Source organism: Actinia tenebrosa, unplaced genomic scaffold (genome assembly GCF_029948245.1).
Source record: "Actinia tenebrosa isolate PJP-AT-01 unplaced genomic scaffold, QUT_ActTen_1.0 PGA_scaffold4__44_contigs__length_22323623, whole genome shotgun sequence".
Taxonomy (NCBI): domain Eukaryota; kingdom Metazoa; phylum Cnidaria; class Anthozoa; order Actiniaria; family Actiniidae; genus Actinia; species Actinia tenebrosa.
Window position 1 is genome coordinate 2,553,038 of NW_028292581.1, and position 23,391 is coordinate 2,576,428.

The window sequence follows — 23,391 nt, forward strand, 5'->3', positions numbered from 1 at the left end:
GAGTAATGAGATCTATTGATATGTATTATCTCACAAAAAAACCTAAAGTTAGTTTAATTGCTGTTATCATAGACTTGTGGCTCTAAAATATATTACTGATGTAATAAACAGACGTTATAATTGTATTTCAAGGAAAAAATTTGATTTGCAAAATCACTTATTTGTGAACTGTGTACACTGTAGTAGTATGGCTGCAGTATTTTTAAATGTGGAATTTTCTTTTTGGAGGATGATAAACATTTGAAATATCAAAATGCAAATGAGACAACCTAAATTCAAGGCTAATTATTTATTATACAAAAATGCTATTGTGAAAAGTACTGCTCTTTTTCATTTGCAAATCATCCTTATAACTGAAACATGTGGTTTTCTAAACTTTTAGGTTAATTCAGTCTTAAATTTACATCATCTCATTTGCATATTTATATTTCAAATGTTTGAGAAGAGGAAACCACATACAAAAATACTGCAACTAACTACTACGCTGTTCACATATAAGTGATTTTGAAAATTACTTTTTTCCCTTGACATACTGTACGCTTTAACTTGAAAACCTAGATCCACCCCCGTAACAGAAGATATAGCTTCCAAAGTGTTAGAGCCAAGTTTTATTAAGTTAATAATAAAGAAAAAAAATTGCTATAAATATCACAGAGTTTATACCTATACACTTACAAGGAAATTATTATTGCTAATGAAATTTAAATTTATATACATTCACAACAGTTAAATTATACTATCTATATTTAAAGTTCAAGTTCCCAATTAACTAGTTCCTTATTTTCTTTTAACTTTGAATTGATGATTGCTTTCTAGATCATAAGGATTATTTGTTGCGTTGTGTAAAATAAAACACTGTTTTTTTTGGAGTACTCTATGTGGAAGTGACAATCTAGAGGCCAAGATACAACTGAGGTAATTATTGAGTGAAACAATGAAACTTGTACTGTGTCCAATTCTATAAAACACTGGGGGCTACCCACTGGAGAAGTAGAATTGAGTTTCATTTCTATAAAATTGTGTATAATAATATTTTCCCAATGAACATGCCTTCATCATTACTGGTAATGGCTTCATGAAATCAGCCAGAGAAATGAGTTTCCTATGTTCCACTGGCCAGAAATAGGGGCTGTTCTTTTGGTCTAAGTTTGTTGTTGGTACTGTTCAGGCACATTTGACATGCTTTGAAAACTCTGTTGCCAGTGATGTTACTTGCAACAGTCTTGTAGACACCTTCCTTAATGTTTGCCACCACTTGTCACCATGCTTTCTGGACTAAAATACTTGCAGTTTGACAAGAAAAAAGAAACCATTTATGTTCCCCTTGGATTGTCTTTATGTGAGCTCATTACAGGAGATCACCAGTCAAGTATTACTTGGAATAAATACACTGCATTCCATGGATTTGTGGCTAATCTCTAGTAGTAATGGATGAAGATTTTCATAGGATTTTAGGAACCTGTTAGGAGGCTTAATTGGAACGTCATTGAAGATATGGAAGTTATAAAATAATATATTTTCTATAAAACAAGCAATCACTTTCTTGCTTGTGTGGTAATCCACTCCAGTCCTTGATACAACCTGGCAGAGAACAGATAAAAAATTAATCACAATATACCAATACCTTTGTCATTCCCCACGGGGGCATGTAGATTTGATTATGAAAATAATGCAAAAAAATCATTAAAAATGAATGACAGTATGATACTCACCCTTCCCCTGTCAGGGCACAGCAAGGCTGAAATAAGAACAAAGATCATTTTAGAATTTATAATAAATAGAGGATATTACATGGGGACGCGGAGATACGAAATTTATCTTCGAGTGTTGAAAAGATCTCTCACAAGTGAGCGCAGCCAACGAGTGAGAGATTTTCAACACGAGAAGATAAATTTCGTATCTCCAAGTGCCAATGTAATATTCTGTTTATTATATAATTATCAATGAAAGTATGTTTTGGTTTTTTCAGGCAATTCTTTCCGTGTATTTTTGAATAGCCATCGCAATGGTGTTATTTTTACGTGTGAAGATATCAATTTTTCGAAATAGAGAAAAATAGATATTTCATAGGTAATTATATAATGATATACAATATATCACTTTACTGTAAACTATAAACTGATAAACAAAATATTACATGTTAAGAGCCTGATATCTTTTTTTATCTGCTGGTCTTTCATATTATCTCACTCGTGGACTCACTCATTCATGATATGATATGGAAACTTGTGAACAAAAATGACAAAAATGATACAGTATCAAGCTCTTAACAAGTGATAATCTTTATTTATCAAAATAATATTTTTTAGTATTGCCTTTTATTTTTTGGATTAAGTTGGATCATATTTTTGCAATTTCTTTTACCTGGATATGCCATCCATGATCCTTGATACAGGATAAGTTGAGCTGTTCAGAAATATCTGCTACTGACATGGAGCCCTAAGAAAGAAATTTATATAATAAACCATAGTTATAATGAAATCAAATCCTATTGCTTACTATCAATCACGTGACTTTTTGGAGTTGACTGGGGGGCAACTAGTGGATGCCAAGTCAAAACATATCAAAATAAGTCCTCAAACTATTGTATTTGACTATTTTCAAGACATCAAACCAGAAAACAAGAAATCAAAACAACCTCCAGGATTCTACAAGCCATTAAAAAAGAGCTATTACCGGAAGTGACATCTATTGATAGCAACCTATAAAAGGTATTCAAATCCTTAAAATTGTACTTATTATTGCTATTATGAAACAGAAAACATAGGCAAAATATTCTTTAAAAATATTGCAATCATACTAAATGCTTTTACATACTGATATATCTTGTTTATTTGCAAAAACGAGGATGGCAGTTTGCTTCAGTTCCTGTAAAGCAGACACAACAAGAAAATACTTAGACAACAACTTTACTTATCACATATTTATATTTATTCACATATTTATATCAGTCTGGAAAGTAACCATGTCACAGGAAAGATAACCATACTGTAATAATAACACATTTGACTTACTTCATTTGCTAGCATTTGATACAGTTCAGCCTTGGAGATGGCTAGTCTTTCTCTGTCTGTACTATCGATGACTAAAATTAAAAACTAGAAGAAAAAAAACAGAAACAAGCAATAAGAAAATGTGTAAGATATAGACGGTGTAACAAGTTGCTATAAACCCTGGTTATGACTAATTTTTTGATGGACTTACATCATAAAACAAACTGGGAAGCTTAGATCCGGATTTGTGTTACTAGATTAGTAGGCTTATGACCAGGGGGGCTTGTAATGCTTGTAACAGGGGTAGGGTATAACTGGAAGCTGGAATTTTATTGTATAATTTTAGGATATACTTTTTACCACTTCAAAATTTGTAAATGTTTTACGACTATTTTTAGTTTGAAATACAATGTTGTGACAAACTGGCAGCAAAAGTTGTAGGAATAGGGTGAAAAATTAACATTCTTTCTGTTCGTCTTGAGGCTTTTGTGTTCCATATAGATTATACCAGGTTTTTTCAAAAATGTTTTCAACACATCGTGCTTCAAACCAAAAAAAACCTCATGTATAATTCTTTCTGTTCATTCAAATTTAATAATTCCTTACTCTAGTATTTGCATAATATGTATTCCATGCCGCTCTTAATGACTCCTGGCCTCCTATGTCCCACATTATAAAGTGTATATTCTTCCAAACAATCTAAAGCAAATATAATATATAAAATGTTAGTATTAATAAGTTTCATTAATATTTTTTATTTTTATGAAATGCATGAGAAAAATCAGACTTAATTGGAAATAATCATTCCTGAAGCACTGAATTTTGAATATATATTGGAATAATATTCATAATTATAGAAGTGAAACAATAACCAAGTCCAGAAGTCTAAAATTAAAAATCAAAATTGATGTATTAAAGGCTATGAGGTTTTGAGAATAGCTGATATAGTATCTAGGGAGTATAAAGTTGATGAATTTTTAATGAATACCTCTTCAACGTTGCTGCCTATTGTTGGTGATGTGTGGACTACTTCATTCATTAGACTGGAACAAGACAAGAGACACTTTTTTAGCAACAATGACATATCATTAAAATACCATGTTTTTTCAAGAGTTTTTAGGTGTAAATCAGATAAATAAAAATCTGATCTAAGAGTCTAAATTACAAGTACAGAATAGACAATAGCAACTGAATCAATCCTAGCATGAGGTAACGGTTACCCTGGCACTGTCTTACCTATTTGGCCTCTCAGGGGAGGGGAGGGGAACTTCTGGGAGAAATGGGAAAGCTGATGATCTACCCTTCTCTGAGAAATTGTTAACCGACTAACAGTCATGATGGTGGCAAAGCATGGTTATATGTAACAAAGTCATGGCATCATGGGTTTTACAATCATGTTTATACAATCTTTATGTTGTAATTTCATTTTTAATACACATCCAAAAGTAATAGTTAGTGACAACGAAAGTCCAATTGATGGGTTGCAAGCATTGCCAAGGAAATTAAAAGACAAACCTTGCCACCATCTTTGTGATGTTAACAATGGATGCTAAAGAGAAATCTTTTGTTAAATAGCACCAACATGGCTGCTATGGCGTAATGTGCAATCGAAGAATATCTAAAGAAAGACTTGCAATACTTACAACTGATATAGTATAGTGGTTTTCCCAGCATTATCCAATCCAACAATGATAACTTTGTGTTCTGGAATGAAGCAATAATAATTATCATTTGTATAGATGTTTCATTTGATTTTGTCCTTTAGGCCTGCTCCATATGCCCCTCTACTCATGTGCCGAGCCTTTTACAATGTTTGACTTGTTTGGAGGGACTGATGAATGGCAAACTTAATATGTTGAACTATAGGCCCCTTGTGCTGAACATAATTAAAGGACTAGTACAGCAAAAGGGCAGCTGAATGAATCAGTTTGGTCCGGCAGTTTCAATTTGGTACGTCAAACACTGACACTGGAGCAGCACCTCAATCACTTGCTGCTCTTTTGCCATACTTAATTCATCAATTTGGTTCGGCACATTAGTAGAACAGCATATGGAAGGAATATAATTTCACTTCATTTTTAATATTACTAGAGAGAGAAGGATATCATACTGTACATAAAATTTAATGTAAGGGAATATTTATCCCTGTTTTCATTTTCATTGCTGTTCAAAACAATTTGAAAGGTTAATAATTGGCAATAGATTACTGTCAATTAAGTAACTCATTAGAGTACATTTCCCATATTTACATACTTAAACGATTTTACCATACTTTACATAAATGTAACCTGGGAATATTTATCACTGTTTTCATTTTCATTGCTGTTCAAGACAATTTGAGAGGTTAATTGGAAATAGATTATTGTCAATTAAATAAATTGTTAGAGTACATTTCCTATATATTTACATACTTTGACCATTTTATGATTGAATTATGGTAGCCTAATTGCCCATTTTTAACTTTCGTCTTGAACATTCAGTGGCAATAAAAGCAGTGATTAGGGTTTTTAGTAATCTTATTGGATATTGATTCAATATTCCTGAAAAGGTCCTAAAAAATATATAATTAATGTATTCAAAAATACAAAGATACCACAAATCACGTTAGGAAAGAAGTGACACCATTCTTAAATTTCAATAAAGCTATTTACTTCTATTATATTTATCCATCATGTTGTGATTTTTGTTGTCGCAATTTCATTTTAATTCGCGGCATAAAAAAACCCAGCTTGAATCTGATAAATTTATACACTGCTTCGTCTTACCCCTAATTTTGATCGTAAAAACACTAACGGTCCGTTGATTTGAGATTAAATAGCTTAGTTTTAGTACAGTATATAAAAATAATCGTTTGTTTAAATTGTTATATATACACAGGTACGATCAGCAAACATCAAAGTAAGAACGAAAACTCGATCGGAAAATTTGATCAACGTAGAGATTTTTGGTCATGTAAGTTTTATTTTAGAAACGTATAAATAGTGCTACTTCTTGAATCATTTACCCTCAGTAGCTTATATTTATCATTGAACTACCACATAGAGGGTTAAAGGGTTTAAAAAGCATTAAATTTATAAGTTAAAATGACCAAATTCGGGAATCCCAAGAAAACAGTCATACGTATGGACACAACATACCTTCATTACTGAACCAACTAAAGAGTTTCGAGAAAAGTAAGCCCATTTCTGATCCCAAGACTAAAATAGTAGGTTCTACAGAAGCTCCTATAAATCTATAAACTATTCTTGGATGCCAGAATGTCCATAGTCGATCGCAAAGATTTTTTTTTCGATGATTATTCAGGGCTGAAAACCATCTTCCCACACGATCAAGGATTTTGTTGAGAAATTCAAGGACTAGTGCGCATGCTCGATGGAAGCCTCGTTTTGACGCTTGGTTGTTTCGTGACGTGGAAGCCTTATCGTCGAAACAAAGTATGTTATGAAAAAATAGAAAAATCTGGAATACTATTCTGTTCGTTTTTGTTTGATGACATTCTGTTTAAGTAGCCAACACGTAGGGATCCTCACAATAGATTACGTAAATATGGAAGAGCGACAGACAATACAACTGAGTGTGTTTGTACTAGTATTTCGTCATGTATTTGGGTGAAAGTCTCCTTTCCACGTCTGGCTACAGTGTCTTCCAGCTGATAGACTGGCTTTCCTTTAGAATGACTTACTGACGTCACCGACGGTCCGCAGGCATGCACTGCAAAGTTCCGTAGCTCTGAATAAAGCCGAGAACCCATGACAAGCTGACAACAAGTCAAATATAAATTTTTAAATATTTTTCAGCCCTTTCTTTCTGATTGTTTTTCCCTTTTAAACCTGTACTATAATGCTGGCACTTTTTGCGCATGGATTTGTAAAAGAGATGGGGAAGTATAGACCGCGGTGGAACGGTTTTCATAGTGGGGAAGGCAGGTAATTACACCGGAAAACTCACCCCCGCATCCCGCAGTTAGTCATCGTAAAATTATTTCCCCCGGAAAACGGTGCGGGAAACCAACTATAATTCACGTGTGTATAGCCGACCCATAGCGGATAAAGGAATTTTAGAAGGGGGTGCTCATTACAAAGGTTTCCCAGGAATTCGAGGAAAGGGGGGGGGGGGGGGGGGTGACTGTTACTAACGTTGTACTGAGAAATTTGAGCAAAAGGGGGGGGGGGTGACTATTCAGTTACCACTCATGGATCCGCCCCTGCGACCTTATGCACCAAGTCAATCTGAGCTTTCCGACAAAAAAGTAGAATTTCCTCCAAGCTACGTGAACGTAGCCGGAATTAGTTATTGGCCGCACCACCTATAGGGTGCTTAATAGATGTCCGTACAAATGACCTAACAAGAACATTATTACTGTAATATCTAATTTAATAATTTAACGAAAATGCCACATTATTTATATTTGAGAATGATTACATGTGTAATTATTGAGGTTTGTGCTGTTATCTTTAAAAAATATTATGATAGAGATTAAGATATCTGATTGAACTTGATTCCCGGATAAAAGGAAAACGCAACATGACCTTGTTATTTGTATATCAATTCTACATCATCCGATCGTATTATTATTATTGCTCTTATCATCATTGCTGCTTGATTGATTTTTCCGTAGTTGCTTTGGTTTGCGGTTTTTATTGCATTTACGTTTAACTGTAATACAAACAAATCAAGCGAATCCTCAAAATATTGCAAAGAGATTTTAAGTCTATTCCTGTAAGTGACTGGATCATTACCAGTCTTTTTCATCGAAGCTAGAGATCGCAAGACCCCATCTTACGATGTTTTGCGTCCTCTTATCCACAAGGGCCAGATTTTTACAAAATTAAACGACTAATTTTGAAATGTAAGTCAGCAACGAATAGACTTAGTTGAGCAAATTTAAAACTAACAGTTCTTAGAACATATAAGCCGAGGCCGAAAGGGTACATGGGAAATACGTTAGTGATACAACTCTTGGAACATAAATCGTTGCACTCAGTGGCAGAAAGCATGGGGAGGCTTTTACGTAACTCATGTTTCATTATCACTGTGTGTATCGAATCCGGCATTCCGAGGTTAAGGAATAACTGGGTCACGTTGGCATCGTAGAAACTTTTAGGGCTGTTTTATGGGACAAAATAGACGCCATTTTGGAAATATGTCCCTTAAAACAGCCCCACAATGCACTGCAATCCCAACTCTACCTTGAAATGGCTAATGCATCAGACACGTTCGTATTTTGAACGAGCTTAACCAGCTCATGGACGACACGTGTTTATAAACGATTGATTGATTGATTGTTTGTTTGTTTGATTGATTGATTGATTGATTGATTGATTAGAGGATTATCATGTCCTTTCCCAGCATACATTTGGGTCTCGGCTTCTATGTTCTATGTTTAGAACCAGACAAGGATTAACGTATTTCTAAATCCAATATCCAACCTTGAGGCATGCGCAACATTATTGAACAATTACATTAAAAAATATATGCGGATTATAGTATATGTGAATGCACTGTAGCGACAAATAAAAATATGTAATATATTGTGTATGTATTAGGAGAAACAATTCGAGCGACCACGATGACTTTGGCACCGTTATAAGTCCGTCACTAGAATATTATGATCACTTGTTTGCACAGCGGCTGGATTGGGTACCGCAGGAGCATTCTGACTGACAGATGTTGAGATGTTGTGAAGATTATCGATGTGAAGTGGAGTGGTATTCATGTTATTGTTCACAGAACTAAAACAAAAAAAGAAAAGAAAGTTATTTCTGTTACAGCTATTCGGATGAGGAAACGTGTCCCTGGTTTGAACGACGCTTGGCTTACTGTAGCGGTGTGAGCGATAACCTTCAAAAAATACGACCATGGATCGATGTTTTCCCATTTTAGACCACGTGCCATTCTCTTGAGAATAAGATTCTTTGTTTGAGTTGTATCCATATTCATTTGTCTTCTCATGCGCAACCGCTAAACAAATGAATAATACTCTAGAGAATGACACACTGCCTGAATGGGTCTATTGCCTTTTGGTTCTTCTCTGTGCTTCAAGTGTTTTACTTCAGGTTTTCTGAGTGGATAGAAAGCCACTCTATGAAAGTGCCACCGCTAATAATTAATTCCGTCGGCCATTGTTTCTTCTTTGATCAAGAATGTCGTCACCATCCAGTAAAATAGTGAAAAAAAGAATTACAGAATGGCTCTGGTCTACTCACGTTTTGGCTAAGTTGTTCATAGAAGAAGTTTTTTTCTCGGAGCTCGCGGCTACTTTGTCTTCCCTAAGAGAATAGATAAGTTTAAACGTTGGATTTTGTTGCGGTGTATTTGTAAGTGTATTTGTTTTATATTTACCTTCCATCTTGCGGTAAAATATGTTCAAGAATTCTGATATCCGGCAGAGAACTTCGTCTCCTGTAAAGAAAAAGATCAAGGACAAAACATCAATAACCAAAACCAGTGAAAACAAAATAAGCATTAGGGTAAAAAAATAAAAAATAAATAGAAAAAAGTTGAAAGCGACGACCTAAAGACACGGATTCAACCTTAGCGCAACTCACTTTTTCTCCTTTTCTGATTTCGTTGCGGCGTCCGTCAAGGCGTCCTGGGACGAGCTGATACCACCAACGTACGACAAGCGCTTAGTGACGTCATCATCAGCTGCTTCGGGATTGGCTGGTGCTTCAAACACGTGGAAGGTCCTCTGGGCGTCCAGATTATAAAACCTATGCGTACGCACAGTGGAGCTTAATTATATCATGCATTGTTAACTTAGTGATTGCCCAACACCTCTGTCTTGCAATATCTTAACAGAACCACTGCATTATCTACAGCACCGCACCATCGCAACAAGCTTCACAACCGGATACCAAAACCAAGCGCATGCCCACTTGTAACACATCCTCAACAAGCTCAACTTATGTGCACTACACTAGAACAGTGCTTATTGTGGTTTCAAGTTGTACCGTGAGCTTATGCTATAGTCATTTGTGGTCAGCGGTGATTCTTACTCCAAATATGGTAAGTAGACTTTGATACTGTTATCTGTTATTATTCTAGACCCCAGACCCTTGTCATTCTTACTGCGCATGCACGACGAAAAGTCTAATTTTTTTGAGCATGCGCAGTAAGAATGATAGGGTTCTCTGGGGCCAGATTGTGATATTATGGTTAATGTTGTGTACAGCTTTACATATGCACATCAAGAGTTTTGCGCTACTGCTCTAAGCGCATGCCCAAGGGGGTCAAAAACTGGGATCATGGCGGGTTGTAAAAATTGCTATATTTTGGTATATATGATTTGGAATTAGCTTAACGCTACTTGCTCTTGAATATTTAATGAAAACGGTGCTTGATAAGAAAAATACAATTAAAATATAGAAATTATTACACCACGTGAACCTACTTTTTGACCCCTTGAGAATGCGCTTAGAGCAGTAGCGCGGAACTCTTGATGCATTATACAAATATAGAAATTCTTTCTCTACCATTCTTTATTTCTATAATATTAAATACTTTGACAAATACGATTTTACAAATATTTTATATAACGTATTATGATTCTATAGTTATTATCTTTTATCATTATAATTTAGGGTTATACGGAATTCTTAGACGTAACCTTGTCGGGTCGGGTGCCACCCGTAGTATTTCACACAGGTCAGTTTAAAATCATCGTAGGTTAATTGCTGCATTCATCGAGCAGTTTTCGTATGACTGTGAAAAGCTCACGGCACAAACACGGTCGTGACACGACCAGAGATACGCCAGCCCAATCACATTGCTTGAGAAGAATTTACTCTTTATCCAAACAAATACCCGGAACACGGCATAAACAAGGCGCGGACACGTTCACACCAAGGTCACGGCACTGCCAGACCAATCACATTGCGCGAGAAAAAAATTCCTCAATCAGAATTCTAAAAACCCGCAAGGTGGCAATAAGGCACGCGTAGTCTACGGCACCGACTTTTTCACAGTCATGCAAAAACTGCTCTAACGCACGTCACATCTTCCGTTTGCAACCACGGTGCGACACCTTCATGAAAAATTCCATTTATAAAGTTTAATGCAAGAACTCCTTTTATACTACGAACAGCTACAATAATCAGGCCCCTGTTTTATTCAAAATATTGACAAATTAATATTTAATTATTTTGACAAATTGATATTTATTTTAAACTTTTATTTATTTTCTTAAATTTATTTATCTTTAATACATGTAATTATAATAACTTAGCTTTATTTTGGGATCTTGTGTCATGTTTATACCACAGGAAGCCCATTCAACATTGCTAACACGAGGTCAGCTAAATATTCTAAATTACTTTCTTCTTATTTTATTCTATGCATGTGCGTTTGATTAGGTGGTGTTGCATTTACTTTATGGTTGGTTTATTTAGGGTTGATCATTAAAGCAGAGTTCCACTGTAAATGTATCTGTGTGGAGTAAACAAAGAGAAATAGAAAGAAAAAAAAAAACAAGATTAAATATGATTTATCATGCATTTAGGACAAAATATTTCAAGTGGAAGCTCATAACGTGGGCTCCCAATCAAAGCATCAAGCTGCGAACACAGTAACAATATCTGGTAATTTTTGTCTCTTCTCGTTGTAAGATGTTCCCCAAAGAGACCCATAGTCCAGCTTGAGTCTTGCTTCTTGTGCCTCTCTGCTCAAGCGACACCAGTATTATACAAAGAAAACTGATATCGAGAAAGAAGTTTTCCTGAGCGTCATGAGGGGGTCACTGTCTTAGCAATAAGAAATTATAACCTCGTTTTGCAGTTGCAAGGGAGCTGTAATTTATGTTCTTTTTATTAGGAGAGGCCTGGAAAACTCTTACAAAGCAGGTATATTTGTCAGTCAAGACGAATTTTTAGTGTTTTAGTGTATTCTCCGTGTTTTTTAATCCTCTACATCACTGATTTGTATTGTCAAACCCGAACAGCACCACCCCTGTCTATAACCACCCTTATCTCCTCGTAATAAACATATATTCTCAATATTCAATCCAATCTATCTTAGATCCATTCTTAAGATGCTTAGATGATTTAAATACGGACAAAACGTTTCTCGATCATTCAAAAGCTGCACCAACCACGCTAAACCAAAAGTACTAGTAAACAGCTAGTGATGGCTGACTGTCTATAAAATACCAAATATTAAAATATGCCTTACTTTGCTTCCTGTTTTTCTTGGTTGTCTTCAGAGAAGTCCGGTGCATAAGGCGCATCACGTGACGCTACGATCTCTGGCCGACTACTCGCCGACGAAGACGACCGACTTGACTTCTTTGCCTTGTCGTCATTCATCAAAACAAAAGTTTTGACATTTCTCCTTGATTCCTTGCCCGATTCATACGCAACTGTTATACCCGAATCAACATCAGTCTCCGGTAGGGAGAATATATTCATAGGGGGTTTCTGCACCTTGGTTGTACCGGCAAATGATTTATTCCGGGGCTGCTTCAAATCATTTTCTGATGAAGTATCGCCCCCAGATTCTCCACGTTGGATGCGTACGTTGCCAGGGAACGACTGCGATCTCGATGGCAGCTTACTATCCCTTTGTTCGTTGCTAGGTAACTCCTCTGTATCCAAGGCGGGTCCCCCGTCTGTTTCGGAAGCCTTTAAAGAACCGTTGCTCCTGTCGGAACTCTTGCGAGCCGGTAGTTCTGTAGTAATGACGGCTTTCCCTGTAAGGCTCGTTACTTTCATTGACTCCGACTTTTTCTTGAGCTTGATTTTCCTGACGTCTGAGCCAGGACCTACCAATACGATAAATATAGGTAGTCAGCAATATAGAAAATATTTGTGAAAGCAACTGATTCTAACGCACGGTTTAAACTAAACTGAGGGCTCATTGGGATGAAGGTAGACTGAGTGACTAGATAGTTGATTTGAACAAGTCCATTTCCTCCCCGGTTCGGTATTGTAAAAAAACGCGCGCTTTTGGTTGGCTGTTGGAGCGGGTGGAATTTTCTAGCTCTGACCACGGTCCGGTAACCTGGGATACCGACCGAAATGCTAACCACTTTTTTCTTCCCCAGGGAACAGTAAAAACCAAAAGAAATTACCATGGCCTAACAGCAGCAGTAGGTACACCCTACCTTTAGTAATGAGGCCTATCCACTCAATGAGACAGCAATAATTTACGCCGAAAACGTACATAGTTGTACTATGAACTGGACTGATTAACTCTTACCGAAGAAAATGGGTGGTTTAAGAATTCTCATCTGGTTGATGGAATTATGGTGTTTATCACCATCATCGTATTCTACGTAGTACTTCTGGTGTTCCATCCCGATGACTTTACCAGATAAATAAGCAGGTAAAGTGGGCCAGTGAGCTATAACGCGTGTACCTGCAGAAAATGCAGATTGCAGAGTATTATAGATAATAGATACAGAGTGGGTATCATCATACATCTTCAACTTATAGTGGATATCTTTATGCAGTAAACCAAAGTCCCGGACAGAGGGTGAATTTTGAAGCGAATAAATCCTAGACCTCGTAAAGGTTTACTAAATTTATCAGCAGATTTCTTGGCCACCTGCCTAGCAGTGAGAGAGGCTGTCTCAATCTCCCCCTCCACCATCCTTAAAATAAATTTCTCAACTACACTCTTTTTTAAACTCAGTGTGAGGTGCTCAGTCCTCCCTGCCTGGTCCTCTCCCAAAAACGTGGACATGATGGGTTTTAAACGAACAACTGCCAACTATCTTGACCTATAAGTACAGTTTTTAATGCTGCCTACCGATTTGTATTTCGCTAGCGTCAGGATCTTGATCAAATACGACACATTCAGGGTCGGTACGATCATGAGCAATCGTGTCCCCATTATCAAACTTGATGTGGATCATTTGTCCTAGTCCTGTGACGACCCCCTTGTAAAAGTCGCCATTCAAGGCCTTACCCCAGACACGGGATCCAACGCGAATATATCCTTTAAAAAAACATCGTCATAAGTGGTGTTAGGTTATGAGGATCATAACATGATTTATTCTTAGCCCGCGTGGTGGAATTTTAGAGCTTGCCTTAGCCACACGGCTGATAACAAGCCTGGGGTCATACGTCGATTGAGGGGATAGTATATGTCGGAGGGAATTGGAAACGAAATAGTCTTCAGTCGATGGCGCACACATTTTTCCACTTTTCGGACTGAAGACGTTACTCATCTTTAGTTGCATGTTATCATCGCGCAATCTACAATTTTTAAATTAAAACTTCCATGTTGCTTCCATGTTCTTAAGTTAAAAATTCCATGTTGCTATCGTGCAATACTGAGCCTTTAGCAACTGCATGTTTGCGCATCATTACGTCACCTTCACCCCCACCCCACCCCAACACCTCCAGTATCCATTTCGTGCAAAATGGTCAAGCTATGCCACATTGAAAGCACCAACATATCGATCTCCGCTTCACAACCTCGTGTAAACACTGCAAGACAAACGACTACTTATAACCGCAAAGGTCACTCATAAGATAAAATAAAACCTCGTGCGAATCTTTACATGTTCACTGTTAAATACTCATCAACATCACTTGACGAACGTTCAATCAATTAAGGGATTAGCAAGCATCAATAGGACGTTTGCATGATGGCGTCACTGACCTCTACTACCAGACTCCCTTGCACACTTTCTTTTATTCAGTTAATTAGCACCAATTGTCTTACTATTCTCATAGGGAAATACAAATTTGAATAAGAAAGAAAATTCGCGAAGCATTATGGTATTGGGAGTCAAATGACGCCATCATGCAAACGTCCTATAGAATGATCAATCATGACTGTAGACAGATAAGGTGAGGTTGGCAAATCCTTGTCTAAGATAAAATTGTCAAACTCGAAACTTCATATCATCACGAGTATTGATTACCAAAGAACTTCCTCTTGAATGTTCGACTATATTACTCAACAAGATCCATAGTTTTGGCCCAGAAAACATCATTCTAATAAAACGCGCAGTTTCAGATGTAAGAGGAAGGTTTATGTCTCAGAACAAACCTGATAGAATATAAATTTAAGTTTTTCTGATGGAACGAAGTGTATTGAGGTGTTGCCAGGGAACAAAATGATTCAAGAGCCATACTAGTTAGATATAATTGCTGGTCGATTTAACGACTTACCGATTGTAGAACGTTTGGTAAACCTTTCACTGCTAGCCCTAAAATTCCAATAAACAAATGCATTAGGGATCAAATCTACATCCTTGTCAAGACAAATAGAAAGTTTTGCAATAAACGACATAAAGAATTGAATTCCTCAAGAACAACAAAAGTTCTCAGTAGTAATACATTTAAATCTAGCACTGAAGTAGTCTAGTCTAGTGAGGACAAGACTGAACCAGCGACAGATTCATCTACATCTGCTTTTACTAACAAGCAAGGTTTATCGTCAAGCAACTTGGTACACTGATTATATTCCAGCCAGACGATTGCACTGGTATTTACTTACTCTTATCGCAAGATCTAATGACCTAGGTTCATTTCTAGGGTGTGTATAGAAGTTCTTTGTCAGTCAAGTATGTCAGATATTAAAAACAATGATCAGTTAGTTTACCTTTTAAATTTCATTGACTTGCGAGCACTAAGACGTGAATCCTTTTGAGCTTGGTACTCTGTTTTACCGCTAGAATGAATTGGAATAAGGAATAAAATAGAAAATGAAGAGCTCAAGGAAGTCGCGTCTTACAATTGCGCGCACATTTTTTCTTTTTTTAATAGGAAAATTACTTTTAGTATCTCCAAAACTAAAAGTCAAATTTCAGAAATAGATATAATGTATGTTTTCATGTAAATGCTAAACACGTATTTGCTAAACAACGTATTTGTATTGAAAATAGTGACCACGGACACCCAGAACAGTATCAAGCATTTCATCAGGTCTCTGAGGGGGAGGGGGTACTCACTGGTACCAAACACCAAAAACGATAATATCAGGTCATTTTTTTACCATTCTTTTGATCTTGTCCTTAATGAGATTAGGTGGGCCGCATAATGAAGAGGAAGAGACTTTTCGTTTTAATTTCTTCTTCTTCTTCTTTTTTTTGTTTGATTTTTTGATTTTAGTAGGTTCGGTTGTGTAAGGATACTAGTAGCCTGCGTGGCGGCTCTGGGGGATTGGGAAGGAGGGGGGAGGGGGAAGAGGAAGGAGAAGAAGGAGAGCCGGCTAGGATACTGGGGGAGACTGTCTTACCTATATCTGAATCTAGAGCCAAACCTAAGGAAACTTGACGTTCGTTTTGGTTTACTGGCTGGTTTGATGAGCCTGTTGAAGAGGACAAAACAAATGGAAATTAAACAAGTTCTAAATAGCCATGACCTAAAACCCCCTAAATTCAACACTGAAATAGAATGGATGACATTTGGAAAAATACTTGGGGATTAGTCAGGAGTGCATGATACGAAGGAGTGTGTGGTTGGTTGGTTGGTGCACCCTTACAATATACGGGCACTGTCGTAACGTAGAAGCAGGATAAATGGTTCATGCAACAATGCGATTGCACCATTTATCAGTTTCTGCAACTATTGGGTGCGATGTTTCCCAGCAGCCAAACAAAAGTGGGAGCAGGCTCTACTTCTGCAAAGTGAGTTTTTGACAAAGACTTTAAATTTTCAATCAACAAGTGTGGGCCAAAGTTGTAACAAAACACTAAATCCACTCTATTTTTAATAAAAAGGTCAGTAACACTGTTTAAAGCCTGTTTCCCTTACCTAAAGAAAGTATGATGCTCTACAGCACATTTCCATAAGTGTTTGGCAGCTTGAGCAGTTGGTAACGCATAGTGGTAAACATCAGCATGTTTTTGGTCCTTCAACAGTGAAAACAAATAAGATCTCATTAATTCATGCCAGAATACTGAGTCTCCCCAGCTTCCGCATGTCATACAGGGGCAGTTTTTTCTAGGGGGCAGGAACCACGGAGAAAGAGGGGGGATCAGCTGGGGGGCTATATCCTTTTCCCATAATATAGACCCATATTATAGTCTCTTATATTTTCCCATCTTAGCCCCCACTTTTCCCTATACTATTCTCTTATTTATTTCCTAATCTTAGCCCCCAACCCCCTTTTTAGGGTGGTCCGTAGTCCTTGGGGGGTGGGGTGCACCATCCAGGTTTTTTGCTTAGGAGGGGGTACATTCTTTGCTTACAAACTCAAACATTAATAATGCAGTAGATATCAGCTCATCTAGGGGGAGTGCACTCCCTCTGCACCCCTCCCCTAGATCCGCCCCTGTGATTAGAGATCTAGATGGTTCTTGATTGTAGCAAAATGGAGTAGCAGAGGCCTCTCAAATTGCAAGAGCAATGTGCAGTCTTTACTAACCTCTTGAACTTCGAGAATGAAATGTTTCTTTTTGAAAGTCAGTTTTGATATTCTTGGCCTTAAAAAAAACATTATAAACTTTTAAGTACATTGTGATTTTAGCTTCTCTTTATTATCAAGATACCAGTACTAGTAAATGTAATTTTTCATTGCATTTCTTCTATTTCCTGGATTTGTTATTGCAAGCAGAAAATTGATAAGGGCAAACTCGAGCTTAGTTAGGACACATGACATTCTGATAAAAGAGTAAAATAACATGCAGTAGGGTTTATTTACTACATGTGTGGATCTGCTTACCAAAAGAAAAATGCCACTTTGTCATTATCTTTTATAACAGTGATGCCTTTTGGAGTAAGTCCTAACTGACAATCCATCTTATTTGGACCCTAAATGAGGACAATAAGTTAATATAATGAAACTTGTACTACAATTGTATGTAAATTGTATGATACTGTACTAGACACAGAATTTGACCAATTTGAATTATGTTCAAGTATGAATGAACTGCAGCAATTAGCTCCAACTATATTATTATTTGTTACTTACTATGACATTGTGTAGGTTTATTCCATAAAAATCAAGTTTTTTCACAATTCGCAGAAAATTCACTTCACATTCTGCAGGATTCAAGCCACTGAAAGTAACCGGTAAATGTAATTAGTTTTATATAGATTTCTTTAGGTGCATTTATCGGAAACGATTATTGATCCCAATATTTAATGATTTTGGTTAAGTTGCAAATTTATACTCTGGGGGAGAGGGGGAGGCATTGGAAAGGGAAGAGCATGGCATCTTTTGTGTGGTATCTCTTGGGGTTAAAAGTCAGCCAGCAACACCCTCTTAAAAAGACCTGGTATTTTTTAGGGGTGTTTTTGAACCTTTTTGATGAACATACACTTATAAACCAGAGTTAACTCCTCTATCCTATCCTCTACTCCTCTCTCCTTCTGGTACTTTTTAGGGGTGTTTTGAACATTTTTGATGAACATACACTTATAAACCAGAGTTAACTCCTCTATCCTATCCTCTACTCCTCTCTCCTTCTGGTATTTTTTAGGGGTGTTTTTGAACATTTTTGATGAACATACACTATTGTAAGCCAGAGTTAACTCCTCTATGCTCTTGGGCAAACACTTACACTAAAGTTTTGTGTCTCTTTTTGATTTCTTTTTCTAGCTCTTTGTTCTAAAAAACAGGATTTACACATTGATTAATCTTTTCAAAGATTAACAAATGAAAAAGATGATTGCTTTATCTATTTTATACCTGGTTAGGATAAAATCTAAATTCATCCATGTAGTCATCTCCATGTAAATCTGCCTCATAATCTCCTAGTTGAGCTAAACCCAAACCAAAGTATATTATTAACAATAAGAGGAATCAGGGCAAATCAATACCAATGCATGCACTAAGCCATCTTGCACAATTTTAAAATGTTCTAATCCAAGCTACTTACATTGCAAACTAAATGCAACCAAATCTACAGCCATCTTTTGAGGTACCTCAAGTCTATTGGAAAGTTAAGATAATCATGCAATAAGAAAAATATTAAAAATGACATTGAAGAACAATTTTTAAAAAAAGCATATAAAAAGACATGCCTTGTCATGAAGGGGTATCATACTCACTTAGATTTTGCAATGTCTTGTTTTATTTGTAGGAAGAAGTGATACCTTCGGCAGTAATAAAATTATAATACTTGAATTTTATGCAAAGTTCCATGGAGGCAGAGGGGGTGGGAGGGAAGGGGGAGGTAGAACTGGTGTATTTTACTTTTGATCTGCCCTTTCCTGCTGCAGAAAAATTGTTGGCCCTCCAAAATATTTTACACAAAAAATAGTATAGTAACCCCTACTCAAATGCTTGTATAACATTGTGTGATCCTCCCTGTAAGTTTGCATTAAAAAATGGCCCTCCCTGCATTTGCACTACCACCCCCCACCTAATTGAAGGTCAGTTTCTTTAATATCAACTGCTAAAGGTTGGGGAGTGTTTGGGGAACTGATACTCATGAACACGCATGAATCAATTTTGCCCTTTGGATCAACATTTAAATATGTTGATATAGAGGTAATGAATTAAAAATATGACTCCTTACCTGGTTAGTTCTTCTCCAAGATCATGAGGCTCTGCTGCATAAAACTTGACTCTAAAGTGTAATGTGTAAGGAGGTCCAACTGGAAACAAAATGGAAAATGGGGAAAAATTATCCTATACTTTCCAGAATCAATGAAAAAGTAGATTCAGTAAAAAAGCTGGCAAAGATGCTAAAATATAAATTGGAAAACCTGAAAAAACCAACTCACTTTTAACTTGTTTCTTGATTTTCTTTGTTGGATCTAGCCAATGCTAAACAAGATTAACATAAAAATATAAATGAAAGAAAGAATGGTTTTCACATACAAGTGGGCAGATAAGGTGTGCAGTTGATTGCCTTGCACTATATTAGTGATAAAATAACAGAGAAACTGAAACATTTGTATCAATTGATTTCTTGACAAATATTTACTTTGCTCTTTATTTTTAAAATACTCTCCAATGACCTAATCAAGCTGAATAACTAAAATACATACAAACAAACAAACATACATACAATCATGGTATAACATTCATCACTACAAGGTTAAGAATAATAGAGCAGTCACAGGCCATGACAGGCCAGCAAAATTAGTTTTAGCTTTGTCATACCTAGTTTCCAGCTTAAGGTTACTGGTCAAAATGTCTGGCAAAGCAAAGACTTGACCAGTTTTTCCAATTCTGGGCAGACATTGTCTGATGACTGTCCTATATTTTTAGCCCTGTGATTAAAAACCTAATTTCCCCAACTAATAAGATGTCAGCATAGAATACAAACTTACTGAAACTTGATGCGTATCCATGAACTGCAAACCAAAATAGTCTTTCTCTACTAGATCTAGATTCTTGAATACTTGATCCAACAACACCTGGCCTTTGCTCTTTTTCTGCAACAAATAACATTAAGTACCTCATTAGTATATAAAATTTTGATCTACTGTTGATGTCATATTGTGGTGAATGAGAGGACATACCATGCTAAACCATCAGACCAAGTTCAAGTTCAAGTTCAGTTTTATTTACACTTTTAACAAAAGAAGTTACAGAATAAGAAAAGATTAATGACAGATATTAAAAAAGAAAACCTAATTAAAGATAGTTTTAAATAATGATGTCATTTATGAAAAAATGTGTAGTGGTCAAAGGAGCATAGCTTTCGAGTTGACCACTGCACTGGATAGGTAAGGTGGAAGGCTCAAATGCCAAATCTTATAAATATTCATAAATGCTTTGGAGCTAAGAATAGATGTTCTTTATATAAAAAATATTCTGTATGCAGCATATAGACCCCTTGTATTGATTTCCTAGTGTATATGTTTCCTGCCCATTACTAAGATTCTTTGTACATGCATATTATATATCTTCTTAAGCATTACTGTCAGACAAAGAAACAATATCCAAGGGTCTTAAATGCGAAAACATTACATGTACAACCAAATTAAAGAGGTCTATTAGGAAGCCATTAAGTCTCAAAATTATTCTCACTCAAACACCCCCCCCCCCTCCCCCACAAGTGCTGATCCTAAACACACTTCTTGGCCCAGGCTTTAATTTCATTATGTTAAAATATTTTGTAAATTAAAGAGAGAAAATTGTTGCTGGTTTTGCTATGGTTAAGTCAAATTCATTAAGGTTAACATTCTCATAAATTGGAAAAACATATGATTTTTCATCTGATTAAACGCAATTTGATTTGATAAAAAAACAATATTGAAAATGTCTAGATGGATGTGTTTGGGTCTGTTTATCTAGAGATCACATTAGTTTTGGCACATTGAAGCTCAAATTCATTATGATAAAAATAAATAATAGAGCAGTTTCGGCTTTTATTTTGGTTACATCAAGATATTTAAACTTATTTTAGAACGTTTTACTACTAATCACGATATCACTCTTATCTTTTACAATCAAAATAAATTTAATTAATGTTTTTTCAAACTTTAAGATGGGTATGAGGCCTGCATGATGTATTAAATATAATAATAATAATAATAATAATAACCAAGAAAGATATGCAATTTGAAGAAAAATAGCTGTAATATACGATGCATGGCGAATGTATTAATAGCTTCAACCAGCTAATGGCTATAGATTACAGACTCCATAATCTGCTCAAGAATGCACAATAGAAGAGATCGAATGATCGCGATGATTCAAAGTAAAATTCTAAGCATACTATCTCTCCATTATGTCTTATGACTCAAGAGATTAGGCTGGGTATTCACAGCACAAAAGTGCTTTTTTGTTTTTTATTTTGTGAACGTATTCAGAGCAATGTTACAATGTACATGTCAGTTTGATAAGTAACTATTGAAATAAGACTATGTTATAAACTGTTTTTGTAAGAATTCTAAATTCGCGAACGAGCAATTAATCGAGACAGTAATTCCCCACAGATATAGTTTTTTTTGCATAATTAGCTGTATTTTTAAATTTCCAAAGAAAAAAAAACAACAACAAAGAATCTAAAGAAATTCTACCCGCTTCGATTCAGACGAACAGTCAATTGGGTACAATTTTATGTGCAATCGTAAATACGAATATTTAAGCTAAAGCGTCTGTAAGAATAAAAATATAGGATAAATATAGAATAACTATAGGCGCATTTATTAGAGGAATATTTGGACAATGAACGATCTAATATTCTAGAAAGAAAGGAAGGAAGCCAAGTGTAAGAATACAACATTGAAGGCGATCTACAAACTCTTCTGTTTATTTTCTAAACAGGTGGTAAAGGATGGGAAAAAAAAATGAAACCTCCAGGAAACTCTAAAGTATAAATGACTTAAAGATTGATTATATAAAAGAATATCTTACAATTGCGCACAGATATTAATTAAAATGGAATTTAGCTGAGACATATTAGCATACTGGCACACGCTTCAACATAACTGTTCTATCAATAAACATCAAATGATTGGTCTGGGATTACGGCTTTATTCAAGCAATCTAGTTAAACTATCAAACCACAATGACATCTAAAGTTAAGAAGTTATCCTGTTAGCTCAAAAAAGACAAAAAATAAAGCTTAAAAACTTACGTGCAAGTGGAAAGTGAGGTCGGTGTCATCAAGAAGCAAGACCTTGAATTCTAACGAATTTTTGTCCCTTACTTGCTCTCCCTCCTTCGGGCGAAATCGTCTTCTAAATCTCTGGCTAAGTCTGTACAATGCCATTTTTTCTTCTGGCTAAGTATTATGACAATATTAAAAAGGGATGATTTAAAATTCTACATTTACTTGACGTTGTTCACACGCAAACTGCACTTGGCAAGAACTTTTCGTAAACTTCGTACTGTTTTCGGACGCCCCTCGATAGGACTCGGAAATTGCTGGACTTCCGGCTGAAACGCGTCGCTCGTCGTTCGATCCAACGTTTATCGTACGATAAAGAATCGTTAGCAAAACAATGGGACGCTTCTGAAAGGAAAAACAAGTCCAAAATAAATGTAATTTAGTGATGAACTAATTTAGGGCTGGCCCAACTAACATTTAAAGCATTTTTGGAATCTTTATGAAAGTAATACACTCTAATGACGTCATTATTGCCAAGGGCAAGGGTCAAATTCTTCGTTCTAGACACATAGCCGCTCAGCATGAACAGGTGAAAACAAATGAACCTTCGTTTGTAGATAGTCTTTCGTACTATATTTTCCATTTCTAGGTGTCATTATGGCTGGTTCTTTTAGCTTCAGCCAGTATTACAAAGGTTTTACCAGGAATGCGAGGAAGAGGGGGTGGCTTACTGAGGATAATACTGAGAAATTTGAGCAAAAACCCAACCAGCTTCTGTTCCTAGGCAACCCACCTTTAACTATACCGAATAACAAAAGCTAACGATAGCTATACTTTTGGTCAAAGCGAGTTTATAGTAAATTTTATGTTTAATGACGTTTCTTTTCAGTTCACAATATTTTTCCATTTCAAACCATATGTCAATCCTTTCAGCATGGTTTCTTCGTTTTCCGGTAAATATCGAAAAAAATACATGCATAGAATGAAACT

At 36.0% G+C, this 23,391-nt stretch overlaps 2 protein-coding genes across 3 annotated transcripts; both read right to left on the minus strand.

The window, feature by feature from the left end:
• Positions 1–585: 585 nt before the first annotated feature.
• LOC116303157 (ADP-ribosylation factor-like protein 5B) lies at positions 586–6,354 on the minus strand. The gene is made up of 9 exons (XM_031712640.2): positions 6,131–6,354; positions 4,637–4,697; positions 3,982–4,036; positions 3,600–3,692; positions 3,015–3,098; positions 2,818–2,868; positions 2,365–2,439; positions 1,713–1,738; positions 586–1,581 (listed from the first exon to the last, which is right to left on the minus strand). The coding sequence occupies exons 1-9, from the start codon at positions 6,174–6,176 to the stop codon at positions 1,536–1,538; spliced, it is 537 nt and encodes a 178-aa protein (XP_031568500.1). The 5' UTR covers positions 6,177–6,354; the 3' UTR covers positions 586–1,535.
• Positions 6,355–7,346: 992 nt separating this feature from the next.
• On the minus strand, positions 7,347–22,767 carry LOC116303153 (band 4.1-like protein 3). 2 transcript variants are annotated; one of them, XM_031712632.2, is made up of 22 exons: positions 22,429–22,763; positions 20,171–20,275; positions 19,619–19,661; positions 19,411–19,489; positions 18,941–18,985; positions 18,769–18,821; positions 18,579–18,652; positions 18,451–18,497; positions 17,859–17,946; positions 17,610–17,698; positions 17,313–17,370; positions 16,700–16,797; positions 16,182–16,253; positions 15,546–15,614; positions 15,113–15,150; positions 13,740–13,928; positions 13,188–13,346; positions 12,162–12,750; positions 9,542–9,706; positions 9,336–9,395; positions 9,200–9,262; positions 7,347–8,725 (listed from the first exon to the last, which is right to left on the minus strand). In XM_031712632.2, the coding sequence occupies exons 1-22, from the start codon at positions 22,561–22,563 to the stop codon at positions 8,578–8,580; spliced, it is 2,466 nt and encodes an 821-aa protein (XP_031568492.1). In that variant the 5' UTR covers positions 22,564–22,763; the 3' UTR covers positions 7,347–8,577. The 2 variants fall into 2 exon arrangements, with proteins under 2 accessions (XP_031568492.1, XP_031568493.1); XM_031712633.2 differs by lacking the exons at positions 7,347–8,725; positions 9,200–9,262; positions 9,336–9,395; positions 9,542–9,706 and adding an exon at positions 11,084–11,420 and having other exon boundaries at positions 22,429–22,767.
• Between the last annotated feature and the right edge of the window lie 624 nt (positions 22,768–23,391).